Below are 25,017 nucleotides of genomic sequence, written 5' to 3'. Positions count from 1 at the left end.
TGTCAAGAGCAGTAATATTTGCTATATTATACACATCCTCATAAAGCAAAAGTGGAAAAGTCAACATACTCCCTCTACTATAATGTACTGTACATTGAACCTAACTGAACCATTTTATACAAAGTAGCATATAAAGGCATTAATTTTTCTTGTTCTTTAACACAAGATTATCTTAGTCCTAAAATTAGAGCAATCAGTGCCATAATAGCAAGGCAGGCAATTTTTTTTTAAGTGTTGTGTGCATGTGTGTGTATGTATGTATCACATACATAAAAAGTATGTAATACAAATTACACAAAAAGGCACCAGGAAAGAAGTGCTTCAGCAGCAGTCTGGAAATTAGGAAGCCATGGCAGAACCAGGCCACTTGCTAGATGTATAGAGGAGCACAGGGTACCTCTGTCCTCAGTACAGTCAGTCCTCCCGCAGCACACCTCACTGGAGTAGCAGCTAGGCCAGTCCTCAACCACATCCACTCTCCTCATGAACACCTAAGAAGTGGCAAGATTTTGCCCTCTTTTGATTTTTCACATTTCAGCAAAGAGCAACTGCAGCCCCTAGTGCTTGAGACTGCAGTCATCAAAATGAGGAAGAGACTTGGAACAGAGCCCCCAGTGAGCCTCCAAGACCATTCATACATGTGTCTTGTTTTTATGATGTTGAACTTTACTTATTTCTTTTTATTGAGGAATATAACTGACATAACATTGTGTAAGTTTAAGGTGTGCAATGTGTTGATTTGAAACACTCATATGTTGCAAAATGATGGCCACCATAGCTTTAGCCAATACCTCTATCATATCATATATAAGTACCATCTCTTTTTTGTGGTAAGAGCAATTATTTAGTCTCCAAGCAACTTTGAAATTTATAATATTATAGTGTTGACTGTAATCTCTATGCTATGCATTAGATCTCCAGGATTTATTTATCTCGTGGTTGACATGTTTTAAAAATCCCCAGACATTTGTAATTTTATCATATAAAACATGGGAAAACATTATACTGATTTCTCTGTTTAACATTATTTCCTAGGTGTAAATAAATTGGTAAATGTCTGTCAACATATAGATTTATCTATATCTTTTTTTGTTGTTTTTATAACTGAAAAAGTAATACATGATATGGTAAAAAAAAATTTTCAAATAGTACAAAAGGTAAACATTAAAACATATTAGGTGTCCCTTCCATTGAGGTGCTCAGTTCAACTAGTATTAAAAGGGTCATGTCTGCTTCTGGAAATACTCTATTACAGAATATAGAATAAATGTTAAATGTTTCCAGTACTAATTCCAAGGGGGTGGGTGAGCAGGAAGCGAGCAAGCCTTTAACACCAGCTGCATGTACTGCTGCTGCTGCTGCTGCCACTGCTAAGTTGCTTCAGTCATGTCCGACTCTGTGCGACCCCAAAGACGGCAGCCCACCAGGCTTCCCCTCCCTGGGATTCTCCAGGCAAGAACACTGGAGTGGGTTGCCATTTCCTTCTCCAATGCATGAAAGTGAAAAGTGAAAGTGAAAGTGAAGTCGTGTCCGACTCTTAGCGACCCCATGGACTGCAGCCTACCAGGCTCCTCCGTCCATGGGTTTCTCTAGGCAAAAGTACTGGAGTGGAGTGCCATTACAGTTTAGCTCAATTCTGATACTATCCACCCATATATCCACTATCCACCTAAAATCACTTCCACTATCCACCAAGGTATCAGATTCCCTCGGATTATAGGCTCAGTCCCACAAGACTACCCCCACTTCAGATGCTAATTGCAAGTCTAGCTTGTAACCAGTGTTTCTTACCCACTGGCTACAAATCAAAGATTCCCAACTCCCTCTTGGGCTCAATTAGTTTGCTAAAGGGGCTCACAGAACACAAGAAACCTATTTACTCTCCAGATTACCAGTGTATTACAAAGGATATTAAAGGATGCACATCAACAGCCCATTGAAGAGACACACTGGGTGAGGTCCAAAAGGAGCTCCTGTCCTGGTGGAGTTTGGGGCCTGGCAGTATGGCATATCACAAGCGTTCTGGCTCACTAACCTAGAAGCTGTCTGAACCCTTTCCTTTTGAGCTTTTACAGAGGCTTCACTACATAGGCCTGGTTGATTAATCACTAGCCGTCAGTGACTGATTCAACCTCCAGCCCCTCTCCCATCCCCAGAAGTCAGAGGGTGGGACTGTATGTTCCAGCCCTCTGTCCCTGCTTAGTTTCCCTGGCTGTTGCCCCCATCCTTTAGGTGCTTTTCAAAGTCAACTCATCAACATAAACAGAAATGGTGGAATGATGCTTGCTGTGAATATCAAGACACCCAGTTCACCTTTATGACACTGAAGTGATCTTAGGAACTGAAGACAAAAAGACCAAAAATTGTAACAAAAGATACTCCCATTGCTCTTATTGCTCAGGAAATTCCCAGGGTTTTGAGGAGCTGAGAGCCAGAAACCATGGATGACGACCCAGTGCACCTGAGAACTCTACTCTGATCACCCGAATGACCAAATATGTTTCTTGTAAGTCACAATATGACCCACATGCCCAAAAGCTCTCTCAACTCCCTTGCAAACATGCAAAAGGAACATTCTGTTCACACCATTGTAAACCTCATTTTTTTCCATTCAACAATGAATTGTGAAGAGTAATTTAAATACATACGCATCTACCCCAGATTTCTAAGTTTCTCTTTTAATATTACATAAGCATTCCTTCATATGGAAAGGACATACAAAACATCTTCTGGGCAGTGGTAGTTTGCAGTTCCTTCATATTGCAGACAACATTGCTATCATAAACAATATCCTTGCATGTGTGCAAATGTCTACAATAAATTCTTTGAAGTAGAAGTATGAGTAAAAAAGTATGCATACTTTAAATGCTGATAGATACAGCCAAACTGCCCTCTGCCCTCTGAAGAGGTTATAAATTTTTTTTAGAAACATCACCGCTAGCAAAACATCACCTCCAAATGGATCACTTTCCCCCAGCCAACTTACATGTATTAGCAAGAGAAGATTTGCTATGATGACTGTAGGAAGAGGGTGGAATCTGGGCCTAAAATGAGCGTGTAAAGAGTGATGTGGAAGATGCTGGGTGTCCAGAAGAGGGTCATCTTCAATACTCTGGATAAGATCCAAGGAACCCTGAGGTACAGAAAACAGAAGCAAGCAATAAACACCACTTTCTGGATTATGTTTTCAAGAAAAACTACTAACTATAAAGCTTTAAAATTCATTATAAAAATTACAGACAAGACACCATACTCCCCACCTAAAGCCAAATTTGAAAAAATACCATAAACCTCTTAATAACTACTGTAAATAAATTGGTAAAAATAACAACTATTAAAACAAGTAAAGGAAATATTGATTCTTTATCTCCAAATAAGGTAATACATAATGGGATTAAAGCAAATAATTTTCTTCAAGCCCTGAAAACTTACTTATTTTTAAAATACTTTATTCAACAGCTTTATTGACATATAATATATATAATGTAAAATATACTAGCTTAAGTATACAATTCAATAAATGTCTGTATATTTATAGTTAGGCAACTATTACAACAATTTTAGAACACTTGCAACATGCTAATCATGCCCATTTATAATCACTCCCCATTTCTGTCCCTAGACCTAGGTAACTGCTAATCTGTCTTTATAGATTGTTGTTTTGTTTTGTTTTGTTTTTGACATTTCATGTAAATGAAATCATAAAAAATGTGTTGAGTCCTGCTTCTTAGTACTGAATATGTTTTTGAGTTCATCTGTGTTGTGGCATGTATCAGTAATTAGTTCATTTTTATTGATGAATATGGTATTTCATATATGGATATATCACATTGTTTGACCATTATAAATTGATGTCAATATTAATAACAATGCTGCCTCATACAACTCAATAGCAAAAAAGCAAAGCCAAAAACAATTCAATTAAAACATGGGCAAAGGAACCAAATAGAGATTTTTTCAAAGAGGAAATACAGATGGCCAACAGATGCATAAAAAGATGCTTAAGATCCCTGATCACCAGGGAGACGCAAATCAAAACAGCAATAAGCTACTAACTCACACTTGTCAGTATGACTTTTATCAAAAAGATGAGATAATATGTGCTAGAGAAGATATGGAGAAAAGGAAACCCTTGGTCATTGATAGTGGGAATGTAAATTGGTACAGCCACTGTGGAAAACAGTATGGAGGGGCCTCAAAAAATCAAAAATAGAACTATTACATGGCCCAGCAAATCTACTTCTGGGTATATATCCAAAGGATACAAAGTCTTATCTCAAAGAAATATCTGTACTCCCATGTTCATCACAGCATTATTCATAACAGCCAAGACATGGAAACAATCTATTTTTATACAACAAATTATTATTTAGTCATAAAAAAGAATGAAGTCCTGTCATTTGCAACAACATGGATGGATCTTGAAGGAATTATATCAAGTAACATAAATCAAATAGAGAAAGACAATTACTGTATGATCTCACTTTTATATGGAATCTATAAAAACTGAAGATAGATACAAAAAATAGATTGGTGGTTGCCACAGGAAGGAGATGGGAGAGTAGGAGAAATGAGTGAAGGTGGTCAAAATGTAAAAATCTGACAGCAAATAAGTCCTGGGGAAATATAATTTGTGGCCCAGTGACTACAGTTATCTGTAATGTATATATACTTGAGTGTTGCAAAGAGAGTAGATAATTTTTTTCACAATAGTAAAAGATGCTTATCAGTTTCCACATTTAATAGTCATACACAAAAAAAGATATTTACAATTGCAAGTCGTAATGGAAACATGATTAACCTAACAGTATAAAATAACTGCATACAATTTGGGGAGTTAAGTAGAGTGACGTGGTAAGTGCACGTGCATACATGCATATGTTTTCCTCTACTCAGCCAGTTTATGTCTTCTGGTGTGCATTTAATCCATTTATATTTAAGGTAATTATCAATATGTGTGATCCTATTACCATTTTCTTCATTGTTTTGGGTTAATTCTTTGTAGGTCTCTTTCTTCTCTTGTGTTTCTTGCCAAGAGAAGTTCCTTTAAAATGTGTTGTAAAGTTGGTTTGATGATGCTGAATTGTCTTAACTTTTACTTGTCTGGAAAGCTTTTGATTTCTCCATCAAATCTGAACTAGAGTCTTGCTGGGTAGAGTATTCTTGGTTGTAGGTTCTTCCCTTCCATCATTTTAAATATATCACGCTATTCTCTTCTGTTGAAGGGAATTTCTGTTGAGTTTCTGTTGAGAAATCAGCTAATAATCTTATGGGAATTCCCTTGTATGTTGTCATTTTCCCCATTGCTTTATAATATTTTATCTTTGTTTTTAATTTCTGTTAGTTTGATTACATTGCGTCTTGGTGTATTCCTCCTCAGGTTTATCCTGCCTGGGACTCTCTGCACTTCCTGGATTGGCCGGATTGGTTGACTATTTCTTTTCCCATATATAGGTAAGTTTTCAATGAAAACCATCTTTTCAAATATTTTCTTGGATCCTTTCTCTCTCTCTTCTTCTGAGACCCCTATAATGCGAATGTTGGTGCACTTAATGTTGTCCCAGAGGACTCTTAGGCTGACTTCAGTTTTTTTTCTTTTTTTTTCCTATACTCTGTTTTATAGCAGTGATCTCCACATTCTGTCTTCCAGGTCACTTATCTGTTCCTCTGCCTCGGTTATTCTTCTACTGATTCCTTCTAGTGTATTGTTCATCTCTGTTTTGTTTGTTTAGTTCAGCTAGGTCTTTCGTAAACATTTCTTATATCTGCTTCATTTTTTTCCCAAGATTCTGAATCATCTACACTATCATTATTTTGAATTGTTTTCCTGGACCTAGCTCCACTTCATTTAGTTATTTTTCTGGGGTTTTATCTTGTTCTTTCATCTGGGAGATAATTCTTTGCCTTTTCATTTCAGTTAACTTTTGTGGTTGTGGTTTTCATTCAGGAGGCTTCGGGATTGTAGTTCTTCCTGCTTCTTCCTTCTGCCCTCAGGTGAATGAGGCTGATGCCAGGGACTGGTGGTGGGAAAAACTGGGTCTTATTCTTGTGGGCTGGGTAAAACTTTAACCTAATTATCAGCTGATGGGGCAGGTGGGGCTAGTATTTTGGCCTGAGGCAACCCAGCCTTGGAGTCTACAGGCTCTATGGTAGGTCTAATGACTCTTCCAAGAGGGCTCACTTGCCAAGGAGCACCGCCCAGGACTGCTGCTGCCAGTGCCCCTGTCCCCACAGTGAGCCACTGACAACCCACACTTCCACAGGAGACCCTCCAACACTAGGAGGTAGGTCTGGTTCTGTCTTCTATAGGGTCACTGCTCTATTGCCCTGAGTCCTGGTGCATGCAAGAGTTTGCTTGTGCCCTCCAAGAGTGGAGTATCTATTTCTTCCAGTCCTGTGGAAATCCTGTAATCAAATCCTGCTGGCCTGCAAAGTCAGATTCCCTGTGGATTCCTAGTCCCTTTCCCAGATTCCCATATTGGGAAGACTGACATAGAACTCAGAACCCTCACAACAGAGGGAGAACTTCTTAGGTTTTATTCTTCTCTAGTTTGTGGGTCCCCATCCAGAAGGTATGGGATTTGATTTTATCATGATTGTATCCCTTCTATTGTCTCACTGCAGCCTCTCCTTTGTCTTTGAACATGGGGTATCTTTTTTGGTGGGTTCTAGCATTCTCCTGTTAATGGCTGTACAACAGCTAGTTGTGGTCTTGGTGTTCTTACAGGAGGAGATGAGCACATGTCCTTCTACTCCACCATCTTGATTTGATCTCCTTATTTAACATTATACATATATATATATATATATATATATATATATACACACACACACACACACACATACACTGTTGTTGTTGTTCAGTCACCCAGTCGTGTCCAACTCTTGGCAACCCCGTGGATCGCAATGCGCCAGGCCTCTCTGTCCCTCACTATCTCCCAAAGTTTGCCAAGTTCATATCCATTAAATCAGTGATGCCTTCCAGCCATCTCATCCTCTGACACCCTCTTCTCCTTCTCCTCTCAATCTTTCCCAGCATCAGGGACTTTTCCAATGAATTGGCTGTTAGCATCAGCTGTTCACATATATACGTATGTATATATATAAATATATAGGGCTTCCCATGTGGTTCTAGTGGTAAAGAAACTACCTGCCATGCAAGACACAGAAGAGACATGGGTTGGATCCCTGGGTCTGGAAGACCCCCTGCAGGAGGGCACAGCAACCCACTTGCCTGGAGAATCCTATGCACCAGGAGCCTGGTGGTCTACAGTCCATAGGGTCTCCAAGAGTCCAATACAACTGAAGTGACTTAGCACCAGCACCACACACACACACATACACACGTGTGCATATATACGTGTGTGTGTGTGTGTGTGTGTGAGGCTTCCCAGGTGGCTCAGTGGTAAAGAATTCACCTGCCAAGCAGGAGATGCAAGTTCAATCCCTGGGTCAGGAAGATCCCCTGGTAAAGGAAATGGCAACCTACAGTCCATGGGGTTGTGAAGAGCTGGACATGGCTTAGTGACCTAACTCATATATTTACTTCCAAAGTAAATATATATATAATATATAAATATATATTATACATTTAATATAATTTAATTGTAGTTATTATTAATAATTGACTGTTGTTAGTTAATATATATTTAGTATATATATTAAATATATATAACATTTATATATTATATAATATATATATATTTACTTTGAAAGGGGTAGAGAGGGGGACAAATGGTATAAAGGTGGGCTCTGGGCACCGAGATTATAAAGATAACACAGAAGTCTGGGACATAACCAGATCTGGGATGGGCTTCTCGATTTCCACTAGCAGGCATTCAACACTGCTACAATTTTTTTTTTTTTTTTTAATTCAATGCTTAGACAGCTTCCTAATTAGTTTGCCATAACTCAAGGAGCAATTCTAATGATATCTATTTTCTTCATGACTTCTATTCTTCTAGCTTTCTCAGCAGCTGTCTCACCTCCCTGGGTATTCCCTTAGCTAATGTCCACGCACACCTCCAGGGGCCATTTTTCGAATCTCTGTGCCCCTTCATCCCTCCCCACCTGTCAAACGGCTGTCTTGCAAACATGCTGCCTTCCCTGATGCCTCAATGCTGTTCCCTCTGCCCTTTTCATTTTGACACTGTAGTTTTTATTTCTACAAGTTTGAGTGGGTCTATTTTATATCTCTCATGTGTTTTTAACCTTTGGAACATATAGAAAAGTTATAGTAGTTTTTTTAAATGTCCTTGTTTGCTATTTCATGTCATTTTTTAATCAGTTTTAATTGATTTATTACGTTATATTTCCCTGCCTCTTTGCATGCTTGGTCATTTTTTCCACTTTATTAAGATATAATTAACATGTCACATTGTGTAAATTTGTGTATCATGAGTTGATTTGATACACTTATATACTGCAAAATGATTACCACGATAGCATTACTTAACATCTCCATTATATCACATAATTAGCAATGCCTGGTAATTTTGGATTGGATGCCAGACACTGTAAAAAAATTTAACTCTTTGGATGCTGGATACTTTTGTATTCCTATAAATATTCTTGAGCTTTTTTCTGGATTCAGTTAAGTCACTGGAAACAATTTGATCTCTTACTCTTTTAAGGTGCTTTTTAGGTGGGACCACACCATATTTGGTCTAGTGCTAAATATTCCCTACAAGTGAAGTAAGACCTTTCTGAATACTCAATACCCTGTGATTATGAGGTTTCCAGTCTAGCTGGAAGAACAATTACTAATCCTGGCCCTGTGTGAGAGTACTGCTCCTTCTAGTCCTTCTGGGTCATTGTTTTTTTTTTTTTTTTTTTCCCCCTCGGTCGTCAGGGAATTACCTCAGAGGCATAGAGAACAGGACTTAGCTGAATAGGGACTCTGCACTCTTTGGAGCTCTCCCTCTGTACAGCACTCTGCTCTCTGTGTTCTCTGTCTGGTGAACCCAAGCTGCTTCAGTATCCCCAGATTCAGCTCCACCTACTCAACTCAGGGTCTACTGAAGCCCACCTGGTGCCCCAACCTCTGCCATAGCCCGCAAACTCTCTTAAGGCAGTGAGCTGGCAATCACACAGCTCGTTTTGTTTCCTATCTCTCAGAGATCACTCTACTTCATTGCTTGATGTCTATTATCTCAAAACAATGTCCTTTCATGTATTATATACAGATATTTTGTTCCTCCAGGCAGAAAGAAGCACAAGGTATGAAAGTGGTTGGAATAAGGTGTGCTTCACAGGGCAGGACTCTACATTATACTTTGTTCTTTGCACCTTTAGTACCTGATACACAGCAGGTGCTCAATATGTGCATAGAGTGAATGAAAGATGGCCCAACTTCTTGAACAGTTGGGATCTAGGAATTTTTTAAAAGATAGCACTGAAACCCTGACTGTAAGACAACAGTCGGCTTTATCTCTCTCTCGGTCCCTTTCATGCACTTTCTCCTCTGGTCTGCATGAGCTTTTTGGAGTGCCCACAAATACCCTCTTATCTTTTTCAGCATCCAACTCATTTTTCAAGGTCCAACAAAATTTGCATTCTCTATATATAAACTTGTTTTGCCAAGTGTTTTCTTTCTACTTTAAAACCAAAAAAGGTATTGCATTTCGTGCGCTGCCTTGTATTGTTTCATTTACATGTATGCCTTTTGTTCTCCCTCACTACACTGAAGGGGTCGGGGACAATATGGTTTCTGTCACTTATTCAATGTTCATGAAATACAATGTGTTTGGTGACTGTATCAAATACACTGTCCTTTGGATCCTATAAGAAATGTATGAAAACTATACAAACAGCATCCTCTCTCTCTCTGTAACTTGTCATCTGCAAGAGAAAGGTGAAGGGAATAAGACTCTTGATCCAAATAATCTCCGTGATTAATAATCACACTGCTACCTGGAAAAGATACCTGTTGTTTGTCCACATCATCTCCTCCCTCTTTTGTCACAATTACTACTTCCCCTTTGGGGACCCAAAGTCTACCTCTGCAATCTCAAGGGGAACATCCTTCAGTGCTCTTCACCTTCCTCTGGTCTAAGGATGGTCATGAAACCAAAGAGGGTTAGGCCAATCTAACTCTCAGAGTAACAAAGCAAACAAAAGGCCATGGTTGAGGTAGATCCATCCCAGAACAGATTCTGAAAGGACACCTGTCACTGGATCCCTTAAGCAGCCCTTGTTTGAATCCTTTCAGAGGATTAGGTGTTCATCTACCCTGTAGCAGTGTTAGTCTCTCAGTCGTGTCCAACTGTTTGCGACCTCGTGAACTATAGCCCGCCTCTGTCCATAGGATTTTCCAGACAAGAATACTGGAGTGAATTGCCATTACCTTCTCTAGAGGATCTTCCTGACCCAGGGATAGAACCGAGGTGTCCTGCTTTGTAGGCAGATTCTTTACCATCCGAGCTACAGGGAAGATCTTTTATCTTTTTATCATCAACCCTATATCCTTCCAAATAAATCCCTTTCTTCCTTAAAGTAGCCAAAATTGGTTTGCCCGCTTGCAAACAAAGAATCCAAATTAAAAAGTTTTTGCCTCTTAATTCATTTAGGTGTCTGGGCCTAGGACATGGCACATAGTTTTTAGCTTTCTCTTGGGTGGGAGAAATCATATCCACAAATACCAAAGGTAGGCAACTGTTCATACCTAAAGTGACCTAGCTATGTAGCTATTGGTGAAACATTACTCTCCAATTGTTTGGTGAAACAAATTTCTAGGATTGTACTAATCCTAAAGCTAAAAGTTACAGATCCAAGAACCCGGAGGCAGCTTAGCACCAAGTAAGAAGCATTTACTGCACACATTTTTATGTCTCGTTTTCCATTTAGATACTCATTTTCTCCACATATTTTCAATTCATGAATCTCACCCTTTAAAAATTCAAAAACAATCCATTTTCTTTAAATATATGAATCTTAAATCTACTTTCAGGTGTTACAGTTTGCTTCCCACTTTCTCATAGTGGAAAAAACATGGTTTTTATTTTTTTTTATTTTTTTTTATTTTTTTTTTAAACTTTACATAATTGTATTAGTTTTGCCAAATATCAAAATGAATCCGCCACAGGTATACATGTGTTCCCCATCTTTTAGTCCTATCATTAGAAATTGTTTGGTCTTTATTTAGTCAAGATAATTGAACTATGGTCACTATTTGCACAAAAATCTAAGGTATTGTAGGGCTGGAATTGTATTTCAAGTGTCTTGCGTGATGCATCTCATTCAGTGGCAGGATCACAGTAATATTCCTATTAATTTATTAACTCAAATCAGTGCTTTAATATAACTATCAACTTTGCTTTTTCTCAAGAGCAAGAACTTTGTGTCAATGGGTAATCTAGTTAATTCTGGGCACAAATACATGCTTTTCCTAAAAATGTTTTAATACACTCAAGCAAAGACTTTTACAGTTAGGCTGCACTCTGTACACTGAAACTAGGCAGTGGCTTCTTTACAATCTGGTTTGGATCCATTTGAGTAAGATTTAAAAATCCCTTCACTCCTACCAGGCCTCCATTCAAAACATCACATTGTCTCCAATGTGGGTTTCCGGGTGATGATAGCGACAGATCCGCCCTCAGAGCCACGCCGGAGGCCAAGAGGAGGTGGACTCGCTCCTGCTCCCGAGGCCATGCGCGCATCGCTGGCCTCCCCAGTGCCGGGACCCGACACGCGAACGCAAGGGCTGGGCGCCCCTCCTGCCTCCTGTCCCGAGAAAATAAGCCCAGGGCCAGCAAGGCGCGGACCCCGCCGACGCCCCTGTGCCTCCTCCCACACACCGCAGCCCGGTAGCCGCGCGCAGAAGGATCCCCTCCGCCAAGGCTGCTCCCAACCCCGTCTCTGCCCAGGGCGCCCAGCATCAGAGGAGGGGGATGCCGGCCGGTCGCTCGCCACCTGCCACTGAGCACTCACGTCCTCCATACTGCCGGCCGCCGGAGGCCGCAGCCGGGCCGCCCAGCCTCCGCACCTGCGCCCGCGCCGCCTTCCGGGACACGCCCTGAGACCCGCCCTGAGATCCGCCCTTTGCTTTCAATTGGCCGAAGCATAGAGGCGGGACCCTCCTCCTCGCTTCAGGGCCCTGCTTCCGGCGGCCGTCCCAGACCCGCCCCTCGCCCTCGATTGGCAGAGAGGCAGGAGGGATTGGTCCCGCCTCTCTCGTACTATTGGTAGACTCTGACGGGGCTGACCCGATACCTCGATCCCGAATGGCCGAGGAGAAAGGGGGAGTGATCCTTCCTGAAGTCCGTCCCTGGGAGGCGCTGCCTCTGGGAACGCTGCGGTGCCTACGGACTGCTAAACCTGTGCTGGTGTCCTAGGTTGGCCAGAGATTTGGGTGCGTTCTAAGTCCAAGAATTGAATTATTTTTGGCCGTCAGCTGCTTCTTTGTAAAGCATTATTTTTTCTCAGCTTTTCTTAGTTATTGTTTGCAGCCTAGATCTGTGCATAGAACCAGCGGTAGAATCCCAGGTTTTCCTTGATAGCACAAAACTCCACCAGCAGAGGAACACAAACAGAATAAAAACTGGTTTCGAGGACACAGTTAATGATTTCACCAGTAGAAAAGGAGGCAATAAGGGGTTTTCTTGGACTTTTTATTCCAAGTGAAATTGAACAAGAAATTTTATAGCATTTTTCTGAGAATACACTTATTATTTGTTAAAATGTGAAAGTGAAGTCGCTCAGTCGTGTCCGACTCTTTGCGACCCCATGGACTGTAGCCTACCAGGCTCTTCCGACCATGGGATTCTCCAGGCAAGAATACTGGGGTGGGTTGCCATTTCCTTCTCCAGGGGAAATTCCCAACCGAGGGATCAATCCCGGGTCTCCCGCATTGGAGGCAGATGCTTTAACCTCTGAGCCACCAGGGAAGCCTGGTTAAAGTGTAAAGAAAGTTAAAATTTTTGTCAGTATCAGCCCCCATTCTATTGTGATATTGTAGTAATACACTTCCATACTTTTTAATGCTTATTTGTACATTGTGTATGGTGTAATCTTGTTTATACCATTGTTGAAATAAAATTATTTAAATATCAGCCAAGAAAAAGGTGGAAGAGCAAGCAGATCAAGCTAGTCATTCCTAAAGGAAATCAACCTGAATATTCATTGGAAAGACTGATGCTGAAGCTAAAGCTCCAACAGATTGGTCACCTTCTGTGATGTGCTGACTCGTTAGAAAAGATTCTGATGCTGGAAAAGATTGAGAGCAGGAGGAGAAGGGGGCAACAGAAGGTGAGATGGTTGGATGGCATCACTGACTTGATAGCTATGAGTTTGAACAAATTCAGGGATGTAGTGAAGGACAGGGTAGCCTGGCTTTCTGCTGTCCATGAGGTCACAGACAGTTGAACTTAGCAACTGAGCAACAACAAAATAAAAGATGAACTTTTGATCTTTAAAATCTCAAGGCAACTTTAAATCTTTAAAATTTTCTGAGACTCTATAAATTATATCTCAAGAGCTTTGTCTAGATGTGCACTTGCCCTAAACATTTTATTTTAAAAGTTTTGAAACCTGGGAAACTTTGAAAAACTAGTACAGAGAACATCTGTGCACCTCTCATATTGATTCAACAGTGGTTAACATTATCTCAACAGTTAGTTGCTCTGTGTGAGGACTCGTGCTTATGTGTGTGTCACATATTTTTAAATTGAACCATTTGAAAGTAGATTGAGTCCAAAATGAAGATGTTTCTAGATTGTTCATTGCCTAAAAGGAAGGATATTTTCATGTTAACTGCAGGTTTCCCTGGTGGCTCAGATGGTAAAGAATCCAGCTGCAAGAGACCTGGGTTCCATCCCTGGTTGGGAAGATCTCCAGGAGAAGGGAATGGCAACCCACTCCACTATTCTTACCTGGAGAATTCCATGGACAGAGGAGCCTGGCAGGCTCCAGACCATGGGGTCACAAAGAGTTGATCACAACTGAGCGACTTTCACTTTCCTTCTTAACTACAATAATATGATTATACATAAGGAAACCCATAGTAATTCCGTTTTTTGCAAATCCATGGCAAAAATTTCCAAATTGTCCTGCAAATATATGTTTTGCTGCTTCCCTTCACCCAACCATATAGGATCCAATTGTCGGGAAACTATGTAATTTCCTCAGTACTGTCTCACCACAACAAAGGTTTGAACAGTGGACCAGAGTTACAGCTTCATTAGAGCTCAGAGTTTTATTCCACAAACAAAGGATAGTACACCCTCGAGGCCTGAGGGCAGGCCGAACCCAAAGGAGAAGCCCCAGCCCACCTTAGCTCCCTGTTTTTAAATGTTTTGTCTCCTCACCCTCTGAGCCTGTGCTATGCAAATTAGGGCTAGCCAGGAAGGGGGTGTGTTTGTTTCCCCTGAGGTTCTCATTTCGGTCTGCATATTTTTCCTTTGTTCCCTTTGCGTGGGCTTTTCCCTTTCTTTGTCTTTTTGCCACCACCACTATAGACTCCTTTTTCCTAGTCTAACTACCTAAAATTTCCCCTCAAGAGATGGGAGGCCCAATTCTTTGAGAATAGGGGCACCGAGGTCTCTCTGGCTACTTCCTGCTAAGCTGGGTAGGCAAGGGGGATTGGCCCCTCCTCTTGCTAGTCTCAAGTCTCAGAGTCCTTGTAGTGGTATCCTCCTAAGGGTGAGTGATAGATGTTTTCTGCGTTTGGTGTAGTTTTATATATCCTTGTTGAACTAGCACTGCATTTTGTAGCTTGTTGACCTGGGCAGAGACAAAATGAGTTAAATAATTTATACTACATGGAACAATTATAAGCAGTATCAATATGGTGCTAACGGGGGTTAGCAGGGACATTAATCAACTCCAAATCCCCCCTTACGGGGAGAAAGATCCCCAAGGAGAGATTATAGACACCCTGAGGACTCTCCAGCTTGTTCTTTGAGATCCTGTAGGATCTGAATACTTTTCTTGAGGATTGTGAGACTTTCTTCAACTTGGCTGGAGGGGTTTAGCCAGAAAAAACACATCTCATTCAAGATGGCCCAAGTATCTCCTTTTGGAACCACCCCCATATTATCTTCTTGAAAGCCCTTACTCTTAGCTTTAAGAGTTTCACTTTCAGTATAAGGAATTTCTGGTAAATTAATCTGGGGAACTATGGTGGCAACCCCTATTAAGTCATTGTTCTGTAATGCTGCTCTTTCAGCTGCCTGATCGGCTGCTTGGTTCCCTTGTGCCACTTCCGTGCTCCCTTTTTGGTGTCCTTTATAGTGGGAGACTGAAACCTCAGCAGACAGATGGACTGCCTCCAAGAGCATAAGGATTTGATCACCATACTTGATTGAGGACACTCTGGTGGTCAAATGGCCTCTTCCTTTCCAAATAGCAGCACGTGCATGTAGCACCAGAAAGGCATACTTGGAGTCAGTGTAAATGGCTACTCTTTTTCCTTTTCCCAGCTTTAAAGCTCTAGTCAGAGCTATGAGCTCAGCCAATTGGGCTGAAGTACCTTGTGGCAACAGTTAGCCTCTATGGTCTTGAAATTGGAGACTACTGCATATCCGGCTCTTCTTTTTCCATCTAAAGCAAAGCTGCTTCTATCAATATATCAGACTTCCTCAGGATTAGTCAGAGGACCTTCAGTCAATCCCTTTCAGGGTTTTGTCCAATGGTCCAAAGTTTCTAGGCAACAGTGAAAGGTGAGAGAGCCCTCGGGGGTAGGCAGGAGGGTAGCTAGGTTAAGAGCCTCACAAGTCAGGCCTGGATTTTCATCAGCACTACTTGATATCTGAGGATCACTTGATCAGACATCCATAAATGGCCTTTCCCATTCAGGAGTTGTTTCACTTGGTGGCTGGTAAAAATAGTTAGTTTTCCCCCAAGAGAGAGTTTTAAAGCATCTTCTATCAGGACTGCAGTAGCTGCAAGATTTCAAAGACAGGGAGGCCAGCCTCAGTGGTTGGGTCCAGCCTCTTGGATAGCTACTGGCTGGGGCTCAGGTCCCAACCTTTGACTTAACACTCCCTAGCCTATTCCATCGTTTTTGTGGACATATAGTTGGAATGCTTTCTCTGGGTATGGCAACCTCAAGGTGGGTGCTTGAGTTTAGGCTTTTACACTGAAGTAGCCTCTACCTCCTTTTGAGGAGTTCCCCTCATCAATGGGATTGAATCATCCAGTTCCATTAAGCTGTCCTATAAGGGCTGGGCAATAGACCATAGTTGGGTATCCAGATTCTACAATATCCGGTTAGCTCACAATTGTTTTAGAGTTGTGAGGGAAGGCAACTGCAGGATTCTTTGTTCTCAGTGGGTGGACAGCCTCCTGGACCCATGCATAATCTGAACTCCCAGGTAAGTAACCCTTGTCTGGACCATCTATGCCTTAGCACAAGAGACTTTATATCCCCTCTTTGCCAAAAAGTTTAGAATTTGAATCACATTTTATTGAGCATTTCCCTCATCTACAGATTAGCAGGTCATCTACATATTGTAATATTTTCCCATTTGGTCCCAGATCCAGATCTAGGAAATCACAGCTAAGAGCCTGTGCAAACAGGTGGGGACTATCTCTGAACCGCTGATGTAATAATGTTCAGGTTAATTTGTTGTTTTTCTCCTGGAGCCTCCCATTGTTTTTGGTCCCTCCCTATTGGAGAGGGAGTGACGGGTTCCTCAGTAATAACCAGAAGCTGTAGAGTTCTAAGGGCTGAAAATCTTCCCATCCCAAGGGTGGTTCCCAGCTTAGTGAGTATATCTCTTCCCAATAAGGGAGTAGGACACCCAGGGACCACCAGAAACTGGTGGGAAAATATTTGTCCATCCCAATAACAAAGAAGTGCTCAGGTGAATCTTTTTGTAATTGTTTTTCCTGTAGCACCCAAAATGGTATAGGTTTGGGGAGAGAAGGCTCTGGAGTAGAAGGTCAGGATAGAGTGGGTAGCCCCTGTGTCAACCAGAAGAATTTTTGGATCTACCTGCCACATCCAGTTGTACCCTTGGCTCCAGTCCTATGATGGTTATCTGTGACAGGCAGGCTGACTTGAGGGCGCCACTTCAGTCCTATTGAACCATCATGAGGGAAGGCTTAGCACTTGACCTTGAGACTGTACTGCCCAGTGTCCCAATTGACAGCATTTGCAGCAACTTGTTTTAGGAAGCTTACCATGATTTGGACAATATTTGGCCCAATGTCCCACCTGTCTACCGATTAGGCATTCATATCGTGCCTTGTCCTTCAAGGACTCGGAGTTTGCCATAGCTCTTCCCTGGAGGGCAGCCAACATCTGGGCATGCCTAGTCTCTCTTTCTCTCCCTTTCCTGGGCCTTGGCCTCCCTCTTATGTTCTGTTATAAAAGGTATTGGTGGCCATCTGGGCAATCTTGTCTAAAGTGGCAGCAGGGTTCTCCTGCTGTAGCTGTTGAAACTTTATCCTTATATCTGATGCATATTAGGACAGGAATTTGTCCTTTAAAATCACCTGTCTCTTATAAGAGTATCAGTCCAGATTGGTAAGCTTTTGGAGGGCCTCCTTTAGCCTTTCCAGAAAGGCAATCAGGTTCTTGTTGGGCTCCTGAGTTGTTGTTGAGACTGGGCACAGCACCACAACTAATATGCTTCCTACTATTTCCATGGGTGGACTTTCTTAGGGGTGAGTCTTTCTGAAGCTTATCCTATCCAGTACTGTTGCAACCTGGGAGCCGGGCATCCCCGGGTCAGGGTGCAGATCCCCAGACAGGTTGAGGCACATCAACCTCTTGGAGATCAAATCCCTGGGCAGGTTAAGGCATGTCGGCCTCCGAGGGTCAACCTCTTGGGACCCCTGGACGAGCAGATCCCCAATGATGACCTCCTGGGGACCAGATCTCTAGGCAGGTCGAGACAGGTCGACCTCTTGGGCCCCCTGGGCTGGAGTTAGGTGTCCCCAACGTCTCCAGCATAACTAGTGCTGGGTAGGACTAAGGGGTTGTAATCTTAACTCATTGTCAGTTTGTCCACCATGATGTAAAGCAATTTAAGCCCATGCCCTGAGACTGGGAACCTGGCAAAACAGCCACAAGGCTAATTCTCTTAACCCTTGTGTGGGAATGTAAGTCCCTGGTTCCCTCCCCTAGTCCTCCATAAGAGAAACATTTCATTGTCATAGACCCACTCTAGGTAATAACAGAAGTAATGATAAAGGAGTGGGTTATTGGCTGGGTGGAGTGATGCTGCCTACAGAAGGGGAAGGGTTGTGGTTGTAGGAGTTGAGGCAAAGTGGCCTAAGGACAAAATGACAAGAGGCAACTGACTGAAGTGGAGTGGAGATTTGATCCAGGGAGTACATTCACAGCTTTAAGAGAAGGGTAATAAGGGTTTGGACCCAAATGGCCTGCATGGCTAACTCCCAAAGTGGCAAACATTGTCCTTGGTAGCCCAATTGCCCTTGAAGGGATGCCACCAAAAGATGGACTTCTAGCAGGCATTGCGTACCTGTCACCCCCCCCACACACACACACACACACACACCCAGTGCATCCACTGAAAGGTGCTGTTGTCGTCGCACATGTTGTAGTAAACATGGAAGATGAAGGCCTGAATCTCTATAGGGATTGCCTAGTATACCATCTTTCCCACACAAGTGCCAGCTATTTTCTTTCATTTATTCATTTATTTTTTTGAAGGATAATTGCTTTACAGAATTTTGCTGTTTTCTGTCAAACCTCAACATGAATCAGCCATAGGTATACATATAACTACCCCCTCCCTCCCCTCCCCCCACCCCCGCCACCTTTTGGAACTCCGTATTTTCTGATTGTCCTGCCAGAAGATTGTAGAGGCAACATTGTGGTCCCAGACAGGGCTTACAAAGAGAGCATGAGATAGGAGGGAAGGGGGCAAGGCACAACTTTTGAGAAAATGACATAACCCAAGAACATAACATAAACCAATTAAATCAAATGTGTCCAAGATGGCAGACAAGTTGATTTCAACTAAGCTTTGATCCTCAACCTGCCAGTTAAAATGACACACCCAGAGGTGCCAGGACAGTTCCAAGGCATTTATCAAAAGACAAAGAGTAGGCAGTTCCCCAATAGTTGGAATGATCCTCCCATTTATTAGCATATGAAATTACCCAGCCCTTAAAAACTAACCACACCACATTTCACAGCCACCACACTAGCCCTCTGGGATGGCTCACACTCTGTGGAGCGTGTTTCTCTCGAATCTGAACAAATCTACCTCTTACCTATCCCTGTGTCTCTCATTGAATTCTTTCTGCAATGAGACATCAATAACCTGAGTTTCATTAGGCCTTGAAACCAGGCACCATAGGTTTTGGCCAGGCTGGAATCCTGGTCGGACATGACTGAGCGACTAAGCACAACACAGCACAGAGTCCCGGTCACATGGATTCGAGTTCCAGTCTTAGGTAAGTGGTTTCAAACACAACTTTTGGAAATGGAAAGATGATGACCTGACCAATACTTTGTAAACAGTGCTAGAGAGGGAGAGAGGAGCTGAAGGATGGGAGGAAAAAGCAGTGAGAAGAACGTGCCAAGGAATCCCCTTCATAACCTGCTGGAAAAACTGCTAGATGCCTGACCTGTGCCCACAGTTTTCATTGGCCTGATCCTTGGGACAAAGGAGATTAAGGAGAGAAGAACTCTCACTTGCTTGGGCAACAGTTACTAGGGCACAGCAGATAGTGGAGCCTTGAGGACACACTGGGTAGTAGCCCCTACTAGAGTCCCTCATTTGTGCCCACGATTTGCAGAAGGTTCGAGGAAACAAGAAATGAGAGATTGTAAAATAATTGATTTTTTTAGCCATATGTCCTTCCAGCCATAGGGGTGAGGACTTCTTACCTTAACTGGAGGTCTTCTGGAATCTGAGACTGAGCCGTGTGAGCTTTCTGCTGAGTTTGTGTTTGCTGTCCTGGTTTCCAGCATGCTGGGCTTCTTGTCACTTCCCCTGTACTGGGTTTCTTTTTCTGCAGTTTCCACAGCATGAACTTTTGCCAAGTTGGGCTTCTGCCGTGCTTGGTCTCAGCCTCACTGGAGCCGAACCAAGGTTACTTCAGCTAGGTTACATCCAGGTCATAGCACCAGATATGTAGGGAGAGTGTGTAATTTCCTCAGTTCTGTCTCATTGAAGCAAAGATTTGAAACAGTGGACCAGTAGTACAGCTTGGTTACAGCTCAGAGTTTTATTCCACAAGCAAAATACACCCTCAAGGTGTGAGTGCAGTTCAGTTCAGTCACTCAGTTGTGTCCAACTCTTTGCAACCCCATGAATCACAGCACGCCAAGCCTCCCTGGCCATCACCAACTCCTGGAGTTCACTCAGACTCACGTCCATAGAGTCAGTGATGCCATCCAGCCATCTCATCCTCTGTCGTCCCCTTCTCCTCCTGCCCCTAATCCCTCCCAGCATCAGAGTCTTTTCCAATGAGTCAACTCTTCACATGAGGTGGCCAAAGTACTGGAGTTTCAGCTTTAGCATCATTCCTTCCAAAGAAATCCCAGGGATGATCTGCTTCAGAATGGACTGGTTGGATCTCCTTGCAGTCCAAGGGACTCTCAAGAGTCGTCTCCAACACCACAGTTCATAAGCATCAATTCTTCGGTGCTCAGCTTTCTTCACATTCCAACTCTCACATCCATACATGACTACTGGAAAAACCATAGCCTTGACTAGACGGACCTTTGTTGGCAAAGTAATGTCTCTGCTTTTCAATATGCTATCTAGGTTGGTCATAACTTTCCTTCCAAGGAGTAAGCGTCTTTTAATTTCATGGCTGCAGTCACCATCTGTGGTGATTTTGGTGCCCAAAAAATACAGTCTGACACTGTTTCCACTGTTTCCCCATCTATTTCCCATGAAGTGATGGGACCAGATGCCATGATCTTCAGGGTGACCCCAAAAGAGAGCCAAGACCCCAACCCAGCTTGACTTCCCCATTTTATACATTTTGTCTCCTCCCCCCTGAGCCTTCCCTATGCAAATCAAGGCTAGCCAGGAAGGGGGAGTGTTTGTTTCACCTGAGGTTCTCACTCCGGTCTGTGGATTTTTTTCTTTGTTCCTTTTGCGTGGGCTTTTCCCCTTTGTTTTTTAGCCACAACCATTTTGGACTCCTTTTCCTATTCTAACTACTTAACACAATCAAGGTTTACATACAACATTTAGTTATTATTTCAACGTGTACAGTATATTGCTTTCAAGATGGTAGAGTAGAAGGACAAATGCTCGTCTTCTCCCATGAGAACTCCAAAAGGGCAACTAGCTGCTGAACAACCATCAGCAGAAAAATATTGGATCCCACCAAAAAAAGATACCCCATTCCCAAGGGCAAAGGAGAAGCCCCAACAAGATGGTAGAAGGGGTGAAATCATATTTAGATTCAAACCTCATGCTTGCCAGAGACACTCAGAGGGCACAGACAAAATCTTGTGCACCAAGACCCAGGGACCCCACAAGAGATTGAACCAGACCTTCCTTTAAGTGTCTGAGTGTCTCCTGCAGAGGCATGGGTCAGCAGCGGCCTGCCAAGGGGGCAGGAGCTCTGGCTGCAGCAGACCTGGGAGGCATAGCATGTGGCATACATCCTCTTGGAGGAGGTGGTCATTAGCCCCACCATAGAGCCTCTGAGCAGAATGCCCACAAACTGGAGAACAATTATACAAAGAGGGTCTTGGGATGTAGCAAAAGTTCTAGGGCCCACAATAGATTTCCCAGCCCAGAAATCTGGCAAAAAGACTTAGAACCCCAGGGAATTTGATCTTGAAGGCCAGTGGGATTTGAGGAAATCCCACAGGACTGTGGAAACAGACTCTTGAAGGGCACAAACAAAACTTGTGAGCACCAGGACCCAGGAAAAAGAAGCAGTGACCTTACAAAAGACTGAGCCAGACTTTCCTGAGAGTGTCCAGGAGTCTCCGGCAGAGGCGTGGGTGACAGTGGCCTGCCACAGGGTCAGTGGCACTGAATACAACAGTCCTGGGAGCCGCACATGCTGGTATAAGTCCTTTTGAAAGAGGTCACCATTACCACAATTACCCCTATCATAATTTGGCCTCATGCTAAACTACAGAGAAGGAACACAACACCTCCCCTTCAGCAGAAAACTTGAGTTAAAGGTTTACTGAGCATGGCCCCACCCATCAGAGTAAGACCCAGTTTGCCCCACAGCCAGTCTCTCCCATCAGGAAGCTTTCTCAAGCCTCCTATCCTTATCCATCAGAAGGCAGACAGAGCGAAAACCACAATCACAGAAAGCTAACCAAACTGAGCCTGAGCAAGCTTCAGGAGATGGTTAAGGACAGGGAAGCCTGGCGTGCTGCAGTCCATGGGATCACAGAGTCAGACCTGACTGAGCAACTGAACAACAACAACCAAACTGAACACATGGATCACAACCTTGTGTAACTCAATGAAACTATGAGCCATGCCATGCAGGGCCACCCAAGATGGATGGGTCATTGTGGAGAATTCTGATGAAACTTGGCCCACTGGAGAAGAGAATGGCAAACCCCTTCAGTATTGTTGACTTGAGAACCCCATGAACAGTATGAAAAGGCAAAAAGGTATGAAACTGGATAATGAGCCTGCCAGGTTGTTAGGTGTTCATTATGTTACTGGGGAAGAGCAGAGAATTAGCTCCAGAAAGAATGAAGAGGCTGAGCCAAAGTGGAAATGACGGCCAGTTGTGGATGTGTCTGGTGGTGACAGTAAACGGGGAAACAGTGGAAACAGCACAGACTTTTATTTTCTTGGGCTCCAAAATCACTGTGGATGGTAACTGCAGCCATGAAACTAAAAGACGCTTGCTCCTTGGAAGAAAAGAAATTACAAATCTAGACAGGATATTATAAAACAGAGACATTACTTTGCCAACAAAAGTCCATATAGTAAAAGCTATGGTTCTTCCAGTAGTTATGTAGGGATGTGAGAGTTGGACCATAAAGAAGGCTGAGTGCCAAAGAACTGACGCTTTTGAAATCAACCCTCTAGGGTTCAATCAACGAATATTCATTGGAAGGACCTGGGATGATGATAGTGTACTTGGTAGGCTAAAGGACTTACTTACACTTTAGGGTAGAAATCATCTGTGATTACACAAAGATTACATAGAGAAGAGGGCTTCCCAGGTGGCACTAAAGGTAAAGAACCTGCCTGGTAATGCAGGAGACAAATCCCAGGTTCGGAAGATTTCCTGGAGACAGGCATGGCAATGCACTACAGTATTCTTTCCTGGAGAATCCCATGGACAGAGGAGCCTGGTGGGCTACCGTCCATAGTGTTGCAGAGTGGGACACAACTGAAGCAACTTACCACACACGCAATAGGAACCTTTGTATTCGACAGAAGTCAAACTTTAATGACAAGTTAGTCATTAAAATGATTTGCCTGTAAGCTGAATTATACATAATGGCCCATCCATGGGAATCCTACCTCCCAGATAATGAGCATTTAGCTTTGTTTTACTCATAGGAAACATCCAGACCAGACCCACCTGTGAAAGCTGCAGGAAAGAAGAAATTAACATGTCCCCTTTGAAGGCTGATTGCAACCAGGAAATGTTTGACTTTACTCCCTCTCATTTTGGTATCAAAGAAGCCTGAATTCTAACTCAGAGAAAATGGTTCTTTGGGACATTAGTCCACCATCTTCTTGGTCTGCTGGCTTTCTGAATAAAGTTGGTATTCCTTGCCCCAACAACTTGTCTCTCAATTTATTGTCCTGTTGTGCAGTGAGCAGTACATGCTTGAATTTGGTAATACCATCAACTTTTTATTTGAAAAAAAAAAAAGAGGTGCAGGTTCAGCTCCAATGGTAGAGCTAATGGTGACCTCCTCCAAGAGGACTTAGGCCAACAAGCCATGTCTCCCCAAACTGCTGTTGCCAGTAACCCTGTTCCTGCAGCCAGCCACTGCTGACCCACGCCTCTGCAGGAGACCTTCAAACACTCATAGGCAGGTCTGGCTCAGTCTCCTGGGGGGAGGTCACTTTTTCTTTGCCCTGGTCCTGCTTTTATTTGTGCCCACCAGGAGACTCTGGCGGGTATGAGGTTTGATTTTAACATGATTGTGTGCCCCTCCTACTGCCTTGTTGAGGTCTTTCCTTTGTCCTTGGATGTGGGGTATCTTTTTTCTTGGTGGATTTCAATATTCTCCTATTGATGGTTGTTCAGCAGCTAGTTGCGATTTTGGTGTTCTTGCAGGAGAAGATCAGCCCATGTCCTTCTACTCTTCCATCTTAACTCCCCACAGGTGCAAACAATAGGTGCCTAATTAATATTTATTATTTATTTTAAAGTGAGATCTCTTTATTCACTCTCATTCTCTTTAGCTATTGATACTGGAGATTGTTTTGGGCTTCCCTGGTAGCTCAGACAATAAAGAATTTGCCTGCAATGCAGAAGACCCCAGTTTGATCCCTGGGTCCAGAAGACCCCCTGAGAAGGGAATGGCTACCCGCTTTAGTATTCTTGCATGGAAAATTCCAAAGGAAGAGAAGCCTGGCAGGTGAGCTACAGTCCATGGGGTCGCAAAGTGTTAGACATGACTAAGCAGCTAATACCTTCATTGATAGTTTTTTTAAAATGTGTTTATTTTTGTCTGCATTTGGTTTTTATTGCTGTGTATGGGCTTTGTTTAGTTGTGGAGAGAAGGGGCTACTCTCTAGTTACTGTGTTCTGGCTTCTCATTGTGATGGCTTCTTTTGTTGTGGAGCATAGGTTCTAGGGCTCACAGGTTTCAGTGGTTGTGGCACATGGGCTCAGTACTTGTGGCTCCTGGGCTTAAGAGCACAGGCTCAATAGTTGTGGTGCACGGGCTTAGTTGCTCCACAGCATGTGGACTTATTCCCGATCAGAGAATGATCTGCATTAGCAGGTGAATTCTTTACCACTGAGGCACCAGGAAAGCCAATACTGATTTCTAACTTGGCTTTAAATAAAATTTCAAATTTGACCTTTTTACAAATCTCTTGTTTCCCTGTACCTTTATCAGGAATCCATATATTCCAAATTCAAGCTTTGAAATAAAGCTTTGTAGCTAAATCTCTCTTAGATCCCCAG

General features: G+C 42.8%; 1 protein-coding gene across 4 annotated transcripts in view; it reads right to left on the bottom strand.

Annotated features, from left to right (window-relative positions):
- The window catches only part of TMEM192 (transmembrane protein 192), a 36,205-nt gene extending 16,227 nt beyond the window's left edge, over positions 1-19,978 (bottom strand). For 2 of the 4 annotated variants that reach the window (XM_025268237.2, XM_025268239.2), the window contains exons 1-2: positions 19,805-19,978; positions 2,987-3,133 (exon numbers count right to left, since the gene is read on the bottom strand). In XM_025268237.2, the coding sequence (XP_025124022.1) occupies positions 2,987-3,133; positions 19,805-19,888 (231 nt within the window). In that variant the 5' untranslated portion in view covers positions 19,889-19,978. Of the gene's footprint in view, positions 1-2,986; positions 3,134-11,910; positions 12,082-19,804 lie in introns of those variants that run through there. The other 2 variants (XM_025268238.2, XM_025268240.2) reach the window with 2 other exon arrangements.
- Between the last annotated feature and the right edge of the window lie 5,039 nt (positions 19,979-25,017).

Source organism: Bubalus bubalis, chromosome 17 (genome assembly GCF_019923935.1).
Source record: "Bubalus bubalis isolate 160015118507 breed Murrah chromosome 17, NDDB_SH_1, whole genome shotgun sequence".
Lineage (NCBI taxonomy): Eukaryota > Metazoa > Chordata > Mammalia > Artiodactyla > Bovidae > Bubalus > Bubalus bubalis.
Note: the sequence above shows the minus strand (reverse complement) of the source record. Positions and strands in the feature narration are given on the sequence as shown.